Source organism: Nomascus leucogenys, chromosome 20 (assembly GCF_006542625.1).
Source record: "Nomascus leucogenys isolate Asia chromosome 20, Asia_NLE_v1, whole genome shotgun sequence".
NCBI lineage: Eukaryota > Metazoa > Chordata > Mammalia > Primates > Hylobatidae > Nomascus > Nomascus leucogenys.
The window spans coordinates 19,482,737-19,500,887 of NC_044400.1; the positions used below are offsets into that span (position 1 = coordinate 19,482,737).

At 43.3% G+C, this 18,151-nt stretch overlaps 1 protein-coding gene and 1 non-coding gene across 2 annotated transcripts in view; one reads left to right on the plus strand and one right to left on the minus strand.

Annotated features, from left to right (window-relative positions):
• Window positions 1-7,506, minus strand: part of GPR39 (G protein-coupled receptor 39) — a 225,888-nt gene extending 218,382 nt beyond the window's left edge. Inside the window, exon 1 of the mRNA XM_003267584.3 lies at window positions 6,182-7,506. Coding sequence (XP_003267632.1) covers window positions 6,182-7,037 — 856 coding nt within the window. The 5' untranslated portion in view covers window positions 7,038-7,506. The remainder of the gene's footprint in view (window positions 1-6,181) is intronic.
• Window positions 7,507-17,246: 9,740 nt separating this feature from the next.
• LOC115831993 lies at window positions 17,247-17,353 on the plus strand. The gene has a single exon (XR_004027470.1). It is a non-coding gene; the product is annotated as a U6 spliceosomal RNA (small nuclear RNA).
• Window positions 17,354-18,151: the final 798 nt, after the last annotated feature.

The window sequence follows — 18,151 nt, forward strand, 5'->3', positions numbered from 1 at the left end:
CATGTTGAAGGCCTAAGCCCCGGTGTGATTGTATTTGGAGATTGGGCCTTTGGGAGATAATCTGGGTAAAATAAAATTGTAAGGGTGGGGCCCTAATCTGATAAGACCAGCATCCTTATAAGAAGAGGAAGAGACACCAGAAGAACACATGTGCAGAGAAGGCCAGGTCAGGACACAATGAGAAGACAGCTATTTGCAAACCAAGGAGAAAGCCCTCAGAAGAAACCAACCGTGTTGCACCTTGATCTCAGACTTCTAGCTTCTAGAACTGTGGGAAGATAAATGTTACTGTTCAAGGCATCCAGTCTGTGGCATGTTGCTACCCCGTTCAGAGCGGATTAACACAAGGGGAGAACGGCACTTGATAGAGTTGGAGAGGCAGCTGATATGAGGGCCTTATGTCAAGAGTTTTGGTCTGTGGTTGACATAAGAGCCATGGGAAACCACTGACTGGCTTTACTCTGCTGGCGTCAGAGATGGGGTCGTCAACAAGATCCCAGTGGCTGCAGTGTGAACAGCCCAGACACAGACAAGAATAGATGGAGATTTTTCCAGTGATGATACCTTAGTCAAGGATCCTCACTCAGACAGCAGGCTTGCTGGAAACAAAGTAGAAAGAGTAGCGTGGGAGGCAAAGCTCTTTGAAAGTGCTTGCAAAGGAAGGTGTCCCCCAGAGGGCAGGGCCCAGGTGAGGCCGAACACCATTCATTTACAAGAACCTGCAGCAGAAAGGATGACCAGTCTTGTCTCCAGTGCTCAGTAAATAGCCAGGAGTAGAGGTGGAGAGTCAGTTGAGTGGTCCCAGGGCTGCAGCCTGGCATGGGACGTGTGCAGAGGGAAAAGGGATAGGAGTCGACAGTGTCCTCCAAATGGTGGACCAGGGGACCTTGCCTTGTACAGCCAGAGGGGCTCCTTGACTCCCAATTCAATATTCTTCCACTGCGCTGTCTCAACTCATAAATGGCTTTTATTCTGAATGGTTTTAGCACTAATAAGCCAAATGCTTTGTGCAACTGAGGCATCTCTTTCTTATTACATTTCAACAGCCCCCAGGAGGCCGGCAGATGAACAGGCTTGCTAATGAATGGGGACTGGGATTCCAATCTTCCCTTCCTCAGAAACTGTGCATCTCTCCAACAGAGAAACGAAATCTTTGAGACAGCCTGATTATAAAAGTAATGCAGCATTATTATATTTGTCTGCTAGGCTGATCACAGGACACTTGCAATTTATGACAGCTATCACAGATAGGAAAATAAACATAAAATACCATTTATTATAGCCACATATACATCAATAAAGGAAAAAGGGAATAGGGGTGATAATCTGAATATTTGAGGCAAAACTTTTTCCTGAAATATTGAAACATTTGAGTCAAAATAATATCTTACACTAAAAAAGTCACTAATGTTGATGGTATTTCCTTCAAAGACTGTGTTGACATATCCTTTTATATCAAGTAAAAAGCCTTTGCTAAGAAAACTAATGATGAAAGCATGATTGTAAGACCAGCATTTAACCTAGTGAAGAAAACAACTACTAAAAATTCTTATGGGCACTTTCAAAGCATTTCAAGGCATGCACTTCTGTGTAATACCAAACATACAGTAGAGTATAGGGATTGGTTTTTAAACTAACTATATTTTTGGTTATGGCCTGCACACAGGGTACAGAATTTCATGAAGTCAATGAAAAGGAAGCTGAAGAAACAGATGATTCAAATGCCGAGCCACTGACAAGTAAAGGTTTGCTCGAATTAGACCAGATAATTATGAAAGAATGGAAAACTGACAAGGATAATGCAAGGATAGGGGCTTCCATGAGGGTGATTTAAATAGCAAAGAATGAAGAGAGGCCCTTTTTATAATCTTACTGAGAAAATAAAACACAAAGGTTATCAGATGGTTTTGTCAGAAAAATTGTGCCCTCAAGCCACATTGGATTCATTCTGAATAATCATTATAAGAATATACCGTTGTAACTATAACTTATATTTGTAACATACAAATAAATTTCTTTTCATAATTTTCACTTTCAAGTCCCAATTAGACCTCTTTTCACATGTTTTCAACCCCACTTTAAGGGAACCAACTGTATGAGTTCTTTTCAGGTAATGATTGTCCTCAGGTAAAGAGGACCCACTGTCAATATCTCAGTCCCCTCTACCCTCTACCCTCTCTTCTCTCTTCTCTCTCTTCTTCTCCCCTGATCCTGCTTGGTTTGACCTCTAATTCTGTGGTCTAAAACCTAGAGGATGTGATTCTGAGCTCCTTCTCTTTGCTTCTCCCTGAACCATGCCACAAATATCTAAATGTATATCAACCTTATTTTTAGAGTAGTTCATTACAGCAGCAACTCTTAACCTTTGTTCCATCCAAATACACATGATGAATAATGTCTATATTCAACATGAGCAAACAAAGTTGATGTGTAATCCCCGCCACTAGATGTAACTCCTTCCCTTTCCTTCTGACTCAGGAGAGCAAATCAGAATGCAAAAAGAGTGTAATTATTCTAGAGTTATGAATCTTCTATGATGTTTCTTTAATAACCTCATGATTGTCTATAAAAATCTTTTTTCATAACTATAGTTGAAAGCCAGTCACTGCCCTCTAGTTCTCTAGGAGGTAGTTGTAACTGAGTCCCAATCACTTGAAGGTTATTATACAAATTAAAACTATGTTTTTTTAAAATTAGTTTGTCATTCCACTTTGAGTGGGTGACACTTGACAGCAAGCCATGTGTGCAATAGACACACACAAGTGTCCACAGACCCGGATGCCATCTGCATTGAGAACAACTCCAAAGGAGACTTCAGAAAGAGAAGATGGGAGGTCTGGGGAAAGACTTGCTCGAAAGGAAGCCTCATTTTGCACATCCTCATCATTGAAGTGACAGGACAGGTAATCAAATTATCAGTTCCTTTTCTCCAGAAGAGGCAGAAATCCAGACCAGCAACCTCTGTTCTGACATCGGACAAATATTACCATGCCACACTGGCTGTAACCTTGAAACAGAAACCAAGTCTAGTACTGATTTGTCACTGGGCCGACAAGAGGCAAGACAAGACACTCCTGTTTCCAGGAATGTGCACTTTTGCATCATTATTGTGTTCTCCTGTAAATTGCTTGAGAGCTAGTAGGTATCCCAGCCTCTCTTTCTCTCCCAGAGTTCCCAGTGTGTTTTCCTTATCCACCAGCCCAGCACATCGACTAGACGGAGGCACAGTAGTAAAAGACGAAGAAAGGAAAATTAATATTTTTTACATGGGCTTCCTCATCTTGGGTAGATTTATGAATTTTGTTTCTGTCGTGCAGAAGTTAGCATTTTTAACAATGAGCGGAGAACAGTCTTAATTGTTGTCTTTATTGCCTCAAGAGCTCCAAGAACTACTTGTGATATGTCACCATTTACATTTCACATTAAATTTAAAATATGTTTGAAATGAGCAAATATTTATTTTAATTTGATCCATCTGTGAAATGAAATACTAAAAAGACAGCTAAATTACTATATTAAATTCAGCGATATGTAAACAATTTATATGTTCATTTGTTCTGGGTTAAAAATGCCCCAAAGCATAAGTTTTATGAAACTCACAAAGTAAATTGCATTGTATTAATCTGATGAATGCAGGCCATGATTTCTTCCTCTTCACTCCATTAATTTATTTCCTAACTTGAGTTAATTAGTGAGTTTCCTATTTTTAAAAGCTCTTTGAAATTCATTGGGAGAGGAGGACATTTGCAAGAACTGCTTTGAAAACCTACCGCAGAGAAAATGGGCTAAAAACAAACGGTAAATTCCCCCAGGACATTATCGCACATTGAGCACCTGATTGCCATTCAACAATCTTTATGCTGAGAACACAGTGGGTGATTAATATACAGTTGGTATAGGAAAGAAGGAAAGAGCTAGAAGGAAAGAATGAGAGCAGCAGCAAGAACAAACTCATTCCAGACAATTACTAATGGGATCTGATGATCTGCAAGGTCCTATCCATCTCTAAATAAAAGTCTGTAGCATTCTGATTTTATGCTGCAAATGGAGACTGGCTCTAAGTTGGAACACCCACTGTGGGGAGAACAGACATCTACTCAGAGAAATACAGGAAACACAGAGATTGGTCAAATAGCGAGTAATGATAAATCATTGATTTTCCCTTTGGTCAAAGGCAGCCTTAATTCCTAAGTTAGACTGGGAGGTACTTGAAGACCACTTGTTAATGCTTGTCTACCCCCTAATTCTTATCCACTCATGCCAGTCTCCTCCAATCCAAAAAAAAAAAGGAAATTTAAGTAACTCACACTAAAGTATAAATTACAGCATACAGTTTAAGATACGCCTAAGGCAATATTTATGGAGGAAGGGAGAACTAGTATTTCAGCAAACATTCAAGCTTTAAGCAAATACGATGTCCATGCCTCTCCGTAATATTTGAGTAGTAGCAACCAGTGGGTGACAGACTGAGTTGGGTACACTTCCCAAGTCCCAAGATAATGTTACCTACTCCAACTTCCAGAAAGGCTGGCCCTAAGAGGCAGCAACACCACCAGGCTTACCTATGCCTGTCAAAGTCCTGCCTTGTTTCATTTTCCTTTCACCACACGCCTGTGAAAGTCACAGAGAGACATGCATTTCTCTGCCCTGAAAAGCACAGTGGGACTCTTGGAGCTGCACTGAGGTGATTCTGAACTAGGTCTTCTCTAAGTCTCAAATTCCTCCTCTAGAAGATGGAAATATTGGTCACCTGGCACAGCCCCTAATGCAGAGTAGCATCCAAATATTCTCATTTTGCACAGACACAAAGTCAAGTCAGCTGGTCACCTGCCACAGCCCCTGCCACAGCTCTCAAAGCCCAGCTCCCTGGGGGCACAAGGCAGGGGCACCATCCACTTTATCCATGGCTGCCTCTGAGTACTTTGAAATTCATTAGGGCAATTACTTCAAATTGAATAAAGAGGGTTTAAAATTAGACCCTAAACTTTTAACAATTAGTGACACACTGGAAGCCAGGGGCTGGTCTGAGACAAGACCCAGGTCTTTCCATCACTCTCCAAGTGCCTTCCAACTCTCTCTCATGTCTACCTCCTGTCCCTGGAACCTGCTGCCCAGTTGCCCACACCAAAACAAACAGCACCATTATTTATTCCTTTTCCTGATGCCAGAGGGGACAGGGAAGAGGGAAGAAGGGAAACGTTTATTATATCTATTCCTTCTTGACTCACACTCACACACCCACAATACATCCTTTTAATTGTTTCTGCTAAAAAAAAAAAATTTTAAAACCCTTTGCTCACACACATCTCATGTGTCTCCATTAAAGCCTTGTCTCCCAGCCACTAGGCCCCTCTTCTGAAGGCTCTGGGGTCAACAGACCCGTGGGCTCTTTTTAAATAGACAAGGCCTCAACTTTAAATACTTGCATCACAACAAAAGTTTGGAAAACAAGCAGAAGAATTGGGTATGTGAGGAGATTATTCAAATCCTAGGAATCCGTGAAGCCAGATTTTCTGGATCAGATAAACAGGGCGTCCTGCCAGGTTGCTCTGATCTGGTAAGGAACAGACCCACAGTGGCAGAAACCCAAGCCCTGGGGAGTGCTCAGAGCTCCCATGTCTTAAGATTGGGTAGAAAAGGCTCCAAGGAATAAAAAAGCAACCGGAGTGTGTGTCGCTCACAGCCTGCTTTCTCCAAAGGAGGAGAAAAATGGGAACAAAAGCTAATTGCACAAGAAAGACTTCCCTGGGTAAAAGAGCTAGATAAGACGGTTCCCTTTATCTCTGCAGAACTTGGTCTTTTGCAAAGGACTTTCACCTGTCCTGCATTACCTAATTTGTCCGTCATATTCTCTAGTGCTATTGTCCCCATTTTACCAAAGATTTTTTTGTGACTTCCCAGAGGTCACAGCAGTGATGTTCTGGAATATACCCAGACCTTCTGAGTTCTGGTCTCGTGCTCTTTTCACCATAACCTACCATGAATCCCCGAAACACAGAGAAGAAACATTCAGAGACCCAGAGCAATGCCCTCATTCTGCTACAAGACTCTCCCACCTCAGTGAACTTAAGTGTGCAATTCTAGGGCAACACTTCCCCTGGAGAGGGCCACAGGCAGTGGCACGGGTCGCGGGGGAAGGTTTGGGAAGCTGCTCACGCGTTGCCCCCGACCTGGGACTCACTCAGGAAGATGATGGTCTGCCTCCTGGCGGTCCTGCTCTCTTCGCTCTCGGACTTCCTCAGCTGCAGCGGCTGCGCGCCCCCGGCCAGCGGGCTCTTCTGGCTTTTCATGAGCACCTTCATCATGTTCCAGCACATGAAGGCTACGGAGAGCAGGACCACGAGGTAGACCACAAAGGCGCCGAAGATGCTGGACTGGAACAAGGTCCAGCGGCTGGAGAGGTTGGTACAGATGGACATATTGGAGGTCTCGGGCTGCTCGTGGTGGCGTGTGCTGGAGCGGTTGCAAGTGAGACCCCGGTGGCTGGGCACGTTCACCAGGGGATACTCAGTACCCATGACAAACAGCACAGGCAGTGCCACCAGGGCGGAGGTGACCCAGACGAAGCCAATCAGCAGCTTCACCTGGCAAGATCCCGACACAGCCTTGTACCTGAAGGGGTGACAGATGGCGATGTAGCGCTCAAAGCTGAGCGTCAGCACGTGCAGCAGCGTAGCGTAGCTGCAGGCCTCGAAGAGGAAAGTGTGCAGCTTGCAGGACAGGGTGTAGCTGGACGTGGTCAGGGGGTTCCAGATGATGCTGTAGAACTCCATGGGCATGCCGATGAGGAACACCAAGATGTCCGAGCAAGCCAAACTCACCATGTGGTCCGTCACCTCCTTCTGCAAGTATCCTTTCTTCTGCAGCACCTGGGTGACCCGAATGGTGACGCTGTTCCCCAGAAGGCCCAGCACGAAGATGACCAGGTACACCAGGATAAGGGTGATTTTGATCCAGGTGGCCACCTCAAACTCGGGGACATGACTGTGATCAATGATATGGGAGCAGTCACTGCCCGGGCGGCTGGGTGAAGCCATGAGAAAGAGCACCAGGCTACCAGGTCCAAAGACTTTCTCAACTTCCCTTTCTCCTCCCAGCAGAGCCCAAAGTTCTTGGCTACAAACTCACCTGCGTGGGCGCACGATTTTATCTCACTCGAGTTCTCCTCGCGAAGGTAACTTAGTATTTCAGGTGCTTTCACGGAAACTTCCGGGAGCAGCCCAACCTAGGAGAGGCCCAGGAGGCGCCTGGGTTTTGGGGTTTGGGAGTGTCTGTGGCAGGGGCGAGGCGGGGAGAGGGCGGAGGAAGAACGTTCTAAACTCCTGGCTGGCTGGGAGTGAGACCCGCAGCCCCTGGCGCTCCGCCTCTGCCCCTCTTCGACGAGGGCGCACTCCGCCTCGCAGCCCTCCTCTTCCTTTCCAGCTGCCGGCACTTGAGGGCCCGGGTCCACCCTCCGGAGCACCCTCTCCGGAGCTGCGGGAGGCGGGGTGGTCAGCGATTAATCATTAACCACAGCGGATTGTGCTCAGCGGCCCGGCTGCAGACCCAGCCCAGCGGCGGGGTTTGACTCAGCACATAGGCACGGTCCCTGAAATCAGATCTTGGCTCCCGAGCTACGAGCGACCCACCCCCGCCCCACTCTCCGTCACCCGGGCGGCAGCCGCAGAGCCAGCTGCGGCGCTCCAACCCGACGAGCGTCCCAAGGAGGTGCAGCCCCGGGGAAGCTGGTGACCCTCCCGACCTGGGAGAAAGACAGACTTCCCCTCGCCCGCCCTGCCCCCACGTCCACCGCTGCCCTGGGGGCCCCCTTCAAAGGCGAGGTCACGGCCCTTTGGGGGGTGGCTTGACTGGGGCGTCCCAGAGGAGCCAGCAAGCGCTGGTCTCCTCGGTGGAGTGTTTGCCAAGGACAGCTGGGCTCTGCGCTGCTTGCAGCCGCTGCTCCAGGAAGTCGGCTCCAAGCAGGCTTGCAGGATCCACCATAGAATCCCTGCCTTTCCCCAGAGCCTCCCGGTGTTGTGCGCAGGGCCCTGCCTCGCCTTCCCACGGAGGGACGCGAAGACCCCGGGGGCTCTCCTTTCAGTTTCGCTCCAAGGTGCAGGCCGCTTTCCCGGCAGCGGGATGTCTTTTAATTGGGGACATGTATATGGATGAGGATGGCACTCCGCCAGCAAGCCCCAGGTGGGAAGCATGCCCTCCGGAGGGAGCTGTGCCTAGAACGTCGAAGACAGCAGGAGGAGCTGAAGGCTCTGACAAGGCCGTCATGTAGGAACAGCATTAAGGATCATGACCTTTTCCCTCGAATGGACCCATTTTCGTCTTTTAATTCCACAATCAGAGGGAATGGGCAATGAAGAGGGAGAAAGGCTGCCTTATGCGTTGTAGGATGTTTAGCACCTACATACACACATCCATAGGGACAGCCAAACGTCTCCAGACATTGCTAAATGCCCCTTGCCAGGGAGTGGCAAAATCAAAGTCAGAACCTCTGCTTCGAGGGAAGAACATGGATTCCCTTTATCTGTACATTCTAGGGGCCTAGCAAAAGCCCGCGGGCCCTGTGCTGAAAACATCTGTAAATTATCCCAATCGTCACACCGAAGCAATCATTTTAAAGACGAAGCAATTCTGCTGTCTGGAGGACCTATGCTTCCCCAAGGCCATAAAAGAGTGAGTGAGAGCAAGGTCTTACTGAGATGTGGAATATAAAATAAAGTTAAATACATACAAACAAAAAGTAGAAAGGTGGCTACCAAGGCCTGGGAGGGAGAGGAAATGGGGACATGTAGGTCAAAGGACAAAATAAGTAAGTCTACAGATTTATCATACAGCCACAGGACAATAGTTAACAATGTTGCAATGTAGATTGAAAATTTGCAGAGAGAGTCCATTTTAGGTGCAACACACACAAAATAGGGTCACTGTGGAGGGTGACAGACACCTTTGCTTGACTGTAGTAATCATTTCACTTTGTATATCAAAACATCATGCTGCACACCTTAAATATATACGATTTTTAAAAAATGGTTACAGACTTGGAAATTAATCCAGATCAGCCTGACCCCTGAGTTTGTACTCCTAATTCTGGGCATGCAGTAGGTGCTTAGGAAATTCATCCTGAATGGTGCACGTAGAAACATGGGACTGTACTTTTTTGAGGGGGGAGGGGGGGACGGAGTTTCGCTCTTTTTGCCCAGGCTGGAGTGCAATGGCGCCATCTCGGCTCACTGGCAACCTCCGCCTCCCGGGTTCAAGTGATTCTCCTGCCTCAGCCTCCTGAGTAGCTGGGATTACAGGCGCGCGCCACTACACCCGGCTAATTTTTTGTATTTTTAGTAGAGACAGGGTTTCACCATGTTGGCCAGGCTGCTCTTGAACTCCTAACCTCAGGTGATCCGCTCACCTCAGCTTCCCAAAGTGCTGGCATTACAGGTGTGAGCCACTGCGCCTGGCCAGGACTGTACTTTCTGCACAGTCTGCACTGGAGCTATTGTCTGATGACTTCAAGGATTATTTGATTTTAACGCTGTCTAGGAGAAAAAAAGAAAAAAAAGCTGTATGGCCACTGGATCTTTAAAATTAGCTTCATATGTGCCTTTCGTGTTTTCTCTTTCTTTGTTCTGTTAAATCACAAGCTCCAAAGCCAAGAAGTGTATCTTTTCCCTCTCTGACAGGTTGACATAGCACCCTAAATTATATGTTTTGTGGGAGGCCTCTCCACCCCCGATGTGTGCTACTTGACCTGCTTGTTGGCATTGGTGGAGAAACTCCTAACTGGTTTCTTCACAGCTGCACTGCGTTCAGCTGAAGGACCTAGCTGACCATCTGTCCCACAGCACTCACAGGAGTAGCGTAATGGGGGTAAACATGGACTCCTGGGGCTTTTCTACCGCAGATGAGGACTCTGAATCGACTTCTCTGCAGAAGACCCTGGTTGTTTGCTATCCCACAGGAAATTCATCCTGAATGGCATACATAGAAACACTGGACTGTACTAGGATGTACCCACAGATTCCCCTGCCCTGAACACACATACACACACACACACACATACACACTCACACACACACACACTTACACATACATGCCTGCCCCTGCTCACTTCTTTCTTTTCAAAGCTGTAAACAAACTAGGAACCTCACCCTCAGCCCAGCCATAGAGCTTTCCTTGGAAATTCTCCTCTTACTCATTATCTGAGCCCCTATAACTTGTCAGGCACTTTCACATAATTCATTTCTCTCAATCCTCACGACAGTGCAAGGTGGAGATTATTACCCCCATTTTACAGGCGGGGAAATTGAGGATGGGGGATTGAGTGATGCACCAGAAAGGCCCAGATGCACCAAAAGCACATTCCATGCTATTGCACTGTCTCCCTGTGCCAGGACGAGACTGTGCCAGGCAGAACAGTGGTGTTTTGGGGAGAGGTGTTTTTTTTTTCAGTCACCAGCCTCAGTGCTTCTCACATCCCTATCATATTGGATAATTCCAATTTGTTCTGCTCAGACAAGATTTCCATTATTATCAGGTTCCTTTCATCAAATTCTTCTTTCCCAAAGAGTGAACACAGATTACAAATGCATGGCCAAACAGTGAGAATCAACCTAATTAAAATGCACTCTTTACAGTAGAGATGGAAAAATACATTTTGAAAAAAGGTCCAGGAGAATTAAATTTTCATTTCACCTTTGCTTTTCCTAAGGCCAATTAAAAACGGTTTCATGTGCTCTCACTTGTTGATAACAGACTGGTATGGCACCTGGCCTCGGTCTGTGTCATCTAGATGTTTTATTAGCGTATTGTGTAGAGGAAAGAAAAGGAATGAAAAATGAAAGAAAAAAATACTCTGGGTATTCTTTGATCTCAACACAACTCAAGGCTCACTCTACTCTAGGGCCTGCACAAATTTATATTCCCATTCTACACATTCTAGATGACTTTTGAAGTCACATTGCCTAGTGGTTTTCACATTTTTTTAGAACAAAATCTCATTTTTGAAATATAATCTTACACTGGCACCCAGAGTACACACACACACACACACACACACACACACACACGCATTATATTTTTGTACATTTAAATTTATTTTATATACTCACATTGATAACATTGACTCATTTAAAGTCAATAAACAATTTACAGTAAAAAGTGAATAACATCTTGTTTACAAAGGTTTGTCGTGACTATTAAGCTACAAAGAAAAAACATCTTCAAAAATTACAAATAATGTAGATAACTTTATTTGTAATACAATATAACTAAAATTAATAACAAAACCAGAAAACTGAAACATAAAACTCTACCATCTCAAAATACACTTTTTTTAAGTCTCTGGAACAATTCTTTGTCAAAGAGAAAAGCAAAACCCAAATTGCAGATTATCTAGAGAGTAATGACCACAAAAATACTGCATATCAGAACCTGTGGAAATAGCTAAAGGAATCCCTGAAAGAAAAACTTATAGCCCTAATTATTTCTAATAAGAAAGAATAAAAATAAGTTATAAAAAGAATAATATTAAAGAAGACTGCAAGAAGGGATTAATAAAGATCAAAGTAATTATGAAATAACTAGATAGTAAAACTAACAAGTAAGCTCAAAACCTTATTTGTTTTGTGTTCTTTTGTAGATGGTGGGTCTTGCTATTTTGTCCAGGCTGGGCTGAACTTGTGATCCTCCTGCCTCAGCCTCCTGAGTAGCTGGGACTACAGGCATTTACCACTGCAGCCAGCTAAAACTCTTTTTTTAAGTAGGACCTCTGCTTCTGGCCTTAAGAATAATGAGTATTAGGCTGGCAGCCTGCACACAACCCCAGCCCCACACCACAGCCCCACACCACAGCACAGATTGTGATCTCTCAGGGAAGATAAGCTAATAAGGTAAGCCGTGAGATCACCCAGTCCTGCTTTGTGGAGGCACTTTACAGACCATGGGGCAGAGAAGGAACCCCAAAGAGAGCACAGTCATCTCACTGAGTTGGGGAGTCAGAGACTGGAATTCAGGAGGAGGCTACTGGACTCTACAAAGAAGAGTATTGGAAAGGAGGAAACTACACAGGGAAAGAGTTCCGGAGAGCTATGCAGAAGTCCTCCTGAGTCTTTTGCCAAATACTAAATGGGCATGTGCAGATGAAACTCCAAGAGCTAGGCAAAATACCATGCTGAAAAAAGAGCAACTTGCAGGGGTAGGGGGGTAATTCAGGGGCTATAAGATAAACAATTCCCAAAGTCACACAGAGCTGTGGAACATTAAAGTTTCAACCAACAACAGTGAAGAGACCTCACTGAACCAACCCTGGAAGGGCCAGATCTTGGTAGCACTAAACTAGCCACAGACCTAAGGCTGCTGCAGACCTGCCTTAACAAGGAAACTGACCTGAGCTATCTAACGTGGCAGCCATTAGCCACATGTGGCTAATAAACACTTGAAATATGGCTAGTCCAAACTGAAATGTCCCCGAAATATAAAATGCAGACCAGGTTTCTAAGAATTTGTATGAAAAAAAGAATGTAAATTATCTCATGAATAGTTTTTATATATTGATTTCATGTTGCAATGATCATATTTTGCTATAATGGATTAAATAAAATATATTATTAAAAATAATTTTAACTTTTTCTTTACTTTTTTTTTTTTTTGAGACGGAGTCTTACTACGTCACCCAGGCTGGAAAGCAATGGCACGATCTCGGCTCACTGCAACCTCCACCTCCTGGGTTCAAGCGATTCTCCTGTCTCAGCCTCCCAAGTAGATAGGATTACAGGCACCCACCACCACGCCGGATAATTTTTATATTTTTAGTAGAGAGGGGTTTCGCCGTGTTGGTCAGGCTGGTCTCGAAATCCTGACCTCGGGTGATTCACCCGCCTCGGCCCCCCAAAATGCTGGGATTACAGGTGTGAGCCACCGCGCCCAGCCTTTTACTTTTTTAATGTGGCTACTATTACATTTTAAGTTTTGTGTGGCTTGCCTTTGTGGCTGCTAGGAGCGATATCCTAGAAGCTATAAAGGAAAAGTTTGATGAACTTTATTTAACAAAAATGTAAAAGTTCTGCAAGGCAAGTGATATGGTCTGGCTGTGTCCCCACCCAAACCTCATCTTGATTCATAGCTCCCATAATTCCTCTGTGTCATGGGTGAGACCCAGTGGGAGGTAATTGAATCATGGGGTGGGTTTTTCCCAGGCTGTTCACATGATAGGGAATAAGTTTCATGAGATCTGATGGTTTTATAAAGGGCAGTTCCCCTGCACATGCGCTCTTGCCTGCCACCAAGTAAGATGTGCCTTTGCTCCTCCTTCACCTTCTGCTATGATTATGAGGCTCCTCGGCCATGTGGAACTATGAGTCAATTAAACCTCTTTTTCTTTGTAAATTACCCAGTCTTGGGTATTTCTTCATAGCAGTAGGAAAATGGACCAATAGAGGAAGAAAGACTGTGGATAAAGATAAACAACAAATGACAGCTTATAGAGTATATATGCAATAGATTTTACACAGTAATGAGTAACTTCCATAATGAACTCAAAGCAGATAAAAACATACATTTCTTCCCAAAATTGATCTATAGATTCAATGTAATTAAAATTTCAACAGATTTTTCAGTAAACACTTGGCAAGCTCATTCTAAATTTACAGAGAAATGTCAAGAGCCAAGAATGAGCAAGATACTCTTAGGAGATAAGAGGACCCACTCTACCAGGTATCAAGACTTATTATAAACCTGTAGTTTACAAGGCAGTGTGGTTTTGACATGGGGATAGACAAAGAGAGGAATGAAACAGGAGAGATAGTAGTGAAATAAATCCATATGTGTATGACCAGGATTTATGACAGAGATGGCCTTGTGAGCCAGGGCAGAAAAGATGGGCTTTTCCATTGGTGTAGTAATCAACCAACTCTCTAGCGGAAAATGCCCTGATTTATATCGCATTTGCCAGTTCCCATGGTGTCAACACTGTGGCTGACTTCGAGCTACCAGCAATTTCACAACCTACTCAGAAAACTCCTGAAATTTTAACAATCAACTCTCATGGACTTCAGGACACCACTCTTTTCAATAGATGCCTCTTGGGACAATCAAGAATCTATCTGGATAAAATTCATTAAGGAAAAGGTGAACAACCCCATTTTCTAAATGGGCCAAAGAAATAAACAGGCCCTTCACAAAAGAGAAAATCCAGATGGACAAAAAACAATGAAAAGTTACCCAACCTCTTTAGTAATCAGAGAAATGCAAATTAAAATCACAATTAAATACAACCACACACCAACCAGACTGGCTAACATTTAGAGACAACCAGTACCATCTGTCCATGAAGCTGTGAAATGATGGTGACTCTTGTACCTTTAGGATGAAGAGCAAATTTATGCAACCACTTTGGAAGAGTTTGGCAGGGTCTACTACAGTTATTCATAGATACACACATATCCTGTGATCTAGCAATTCCTCTCCTAGGTATATACCCCAGAATGCATATAAAAGAATGTTCATAGCAACATTGTTAGTAATTACTCCAACCTGAAAAACACCCAAATGGCCATCTAAAGGAGAATAGATAAACAAAGTGTTACATATCCATATAAAGAGCTACTAGAAAGCCATGAAAACTAATAAACTGTTACTTCCAAAACAATATGGTTAAATCTTACAACCATAATGATGCCTGAAAGAAGTGAGATACAAAAGATCATGTTGGAGTGCATTTATATAAGATTCAAAAACAGACAGAATCATAATATTTAGAAATATATAGATTTTATATGTGGATATACAGGTTATATGAAGAGAGTACATATATACAATTCATCCATATATTTACTTAAAAGCAAATGTGTCATTTCCATGAAAGGATCAAGGTCAGCTTTTGTGGGTTGGGGAAGGTGCATGACTAGTAAGAACCCATGGGGTGGAGTGTCAGCGTCTGAGTGTTGACAATATTCTGTTTCTTAACCAGGGAAGTAGTTCCACGGTAGCAATTACATGATACTTTGCTTTATTATTTTTGCTTATGTGGTTGCTTATGGTTTATGGGTTTCTGTGTGTTATATTTCATAATACTTTAAAACAAAACTTTCTTAAAAAAGGAAGAACACCCATGTTGCCAGATGGCTCAGCTGAATCAACCCCGCTTTTCACTCAGTGGGATGACAGTTGCAGCCACTCACTCTCACAGTGTCAACAGCAGTATCAGCTCCCATTAGAAAACACCTACTGTGTACCAGACACTTGCTGGCTCAATTTGCCAATTCCTACCTACATGTCTGTAAAACACCCGCCATGTGTCTACCCAGGAGGTGGTCCATGGCCAGCAGCCTGTAGCTTGACTGTCCACATTTCTTGCAGGGCTCACTGGCAAGATGAATTTAGGAGCAAAGACAAGTCAGACCCTGAGAAGCCATTAATATGTAACTGGGAGACTCCCTCCCTCCCCCCCTCCCTCCCTTCCTCCTTTCCTCCCTTCCTCCTTTCTTCCCTTCCTTCCTTTCTCCCTCCCTCCCCCCTGGAATGCCATCTGGTAGACAGCCTGAGGATCCAGCCTTCTGGATATCAAGGAAAAGGCTGAAGGAGGTCCTGTGACAAATGGCATGTCTTTATGAAAACTTCCAGCTTCACAACCTTAATAAGTTGATGGTCATTCCTGGGCCCTGATGGAATGCTGTGCCACTTTGATTCTTAGGTGAACCCTAGCTGAGAGGCTTCAGATTTCTTCTTAAGAAATCATGTTCTTTTTCAAATCAACATTTTATGTGTTACTTTCCCTTTCTTTCCTCATCTAATAAAAGGAATCAAAAAAAAGGAAAGTGTCCCATTGGCTAGGTAAGGCATAGCTGATAAATTATGGTTTCTGCTCAGCACGTACCTTTTTTTTTTTTCTATAAGTTGGCTCTAAGCTGCAAAGCAGGGAGTCTCCCTGCTACCTATTAGGCATTCCATTTCTTAGCCTCTGGGAGCAGAGTGGCCATTCAGTCTAGGGAGAGACAAGCACCAGTGTATTCATCCCCGCTTCCCCCCGTCTTATGCTAGGAACCACCTTCTACCTGGGCTGCTCCCAATCTCATGCCCTGCACATTGCAAGCTCAAAGCACAGGGAAACAGCAGGGCCAACTTGTCATCTCTCCTTGCTTCTCCCTTATCTTTACCCTTATGAAAAAACAAATACCCCTGCACCTTGGTCTCCTTATCTTAATACTCCAAGCAAAATACAAACTATTTTTTTTTCTCATGTGGCACTATTTTCCCAGCCTATTTGGGAAGAAACCATGCATATCCCCAGGCACAACTGTCCCTAAATATAGTGATGTTCAGCCTTGATGGAAAATGGGAGGGTCTTCTTATAAAGTAGCCTATGATCCACCATCTATCTCATGCTATGTAAATCTACATAAATCAATTCAGGATTGGCATTCTATTTGCTTCCGACTCTTCTGAGAGTGCTGTGGCATGATGATTGAGAGGACAGACTTGGAAATCAGACCTTCTAGGTTTGAAATGGGTCTCTACCACTCACTTAGCTTATTTGTGCCTCCGTTTTTTTATCTGTAAAATGCAGATAACAGTAGTACTCATCTCTTGGGCTTGTGGTGAGATTAAACGAGTTTACATTAAAAAGTGCCTGGTATATAGTATTTCCTTACATGTAGATTAGCTCTTTGAAAAAAGAGTATTATAACGCAGTAAGTAGAACACATTTTCTGGAGCTAAACTGCTTGTGTTTGAGTCTGCTCCTTCCTAGTGATGTAACCTTGGGCACATTTCTTAATCTGTCTGTGCTTTAGGTTCCTCATCTGTAAACTTAAAAATAAGTAACAAGACCCCTCCCTCAAAGGATTATTTGCAGGACCAGATGACATCTTATAGCTAAAGCACTTAAAACAATGCTAGGCACACACAAAGTGCTAGGCAAGCTTTAATTGTCATTGATGTCATGCTCACAGTCCATGAGCTGCGGTGGTCATACTGTTGAAAATAAGGCACATTCTAAACATTCCAGGTACCATTAGAGTTGAGCCAGTATTGTTTGAATGCTCTGTCTTACTGAATTCCACTGAATTTAAAGCAACAGATACCAGATAAGCATATTCTTTCTAGAAAGTACTGTAGAGATTATAAGGTGGTAATACACTTACTCCTCTGAAGGAGTTTATCTGCAATTCAAGCCAGAAGCATGTAAATTGTTGGATAGCAACAATTGCCAGTCAAGAAAACAATCCCATTTATAATAGCATCAAAAAGACTATAATACTGTGCTCGCTTTGGCAGCACATATACTAAAATTGAAAAGACACAAAGAAGATTAGCATGACCTCTGTACAAGGATGACATGCAAATTTGTGACGTGTTCCATTTAAAATGTTTAAAAATTAAGTTAAAAAATTTTAATTAAAAAAGAATACAGTACTTATGAATAAATTTAACCAAGGAAGTAAAAGATCCAAACCTTATATGAAAACCATAAAACGTTGGTGAAAGCAATAGAAAACTACACAAATAAATGGAAAGATAGCTCATATTCATAAGTTGAAAGAATTAATGTTGTTTGTTAAAATGGCCGTGCTACCCAAAGCAATATACAGATTTAACATAATCTCTATCAAAATTCCAGTGGCATTTTTCACAGAAGTATGAAAAACAATTTTAAAACTCATGTGGAACTACAAAACACCCTAAATAGCCAAAACAATCTTGAAAAAGAAAAACAAAGCTGGAGGCATCATACTTCCTGATTTCAAATTATATTACAAAGTTAGAGTAATCAAAACACTATGGTACTGGCATAAAAACCGACATATAGACCAACGGAACAGAACAGAGCACCCAGAAATAAACCCATGCATATATGGTCAACTAATTTTAGACAAGGCCACCAAAAATATACAATGGGGAAAGAACAATCTTTTCAATCAATGGCATTGGGAAAAGTGGATAGCTACGTGCAAAAGAACAAAACTGGACCCTTATTTTACACTACACACAAAATTCAACCTAAAATGAATAAAAGACCTGAATGTAAGACCTGAAACCATAAAATCGTAGAAGAAAATACAGTGAAAAGCTCCTTGATATTGGCCTCAGCAGTGAATGCTTTTAGATATCACACCAAAAGCTCAGGCAATAAAAGCAAAAGAAAACAAGTGGATCTCATCAAACA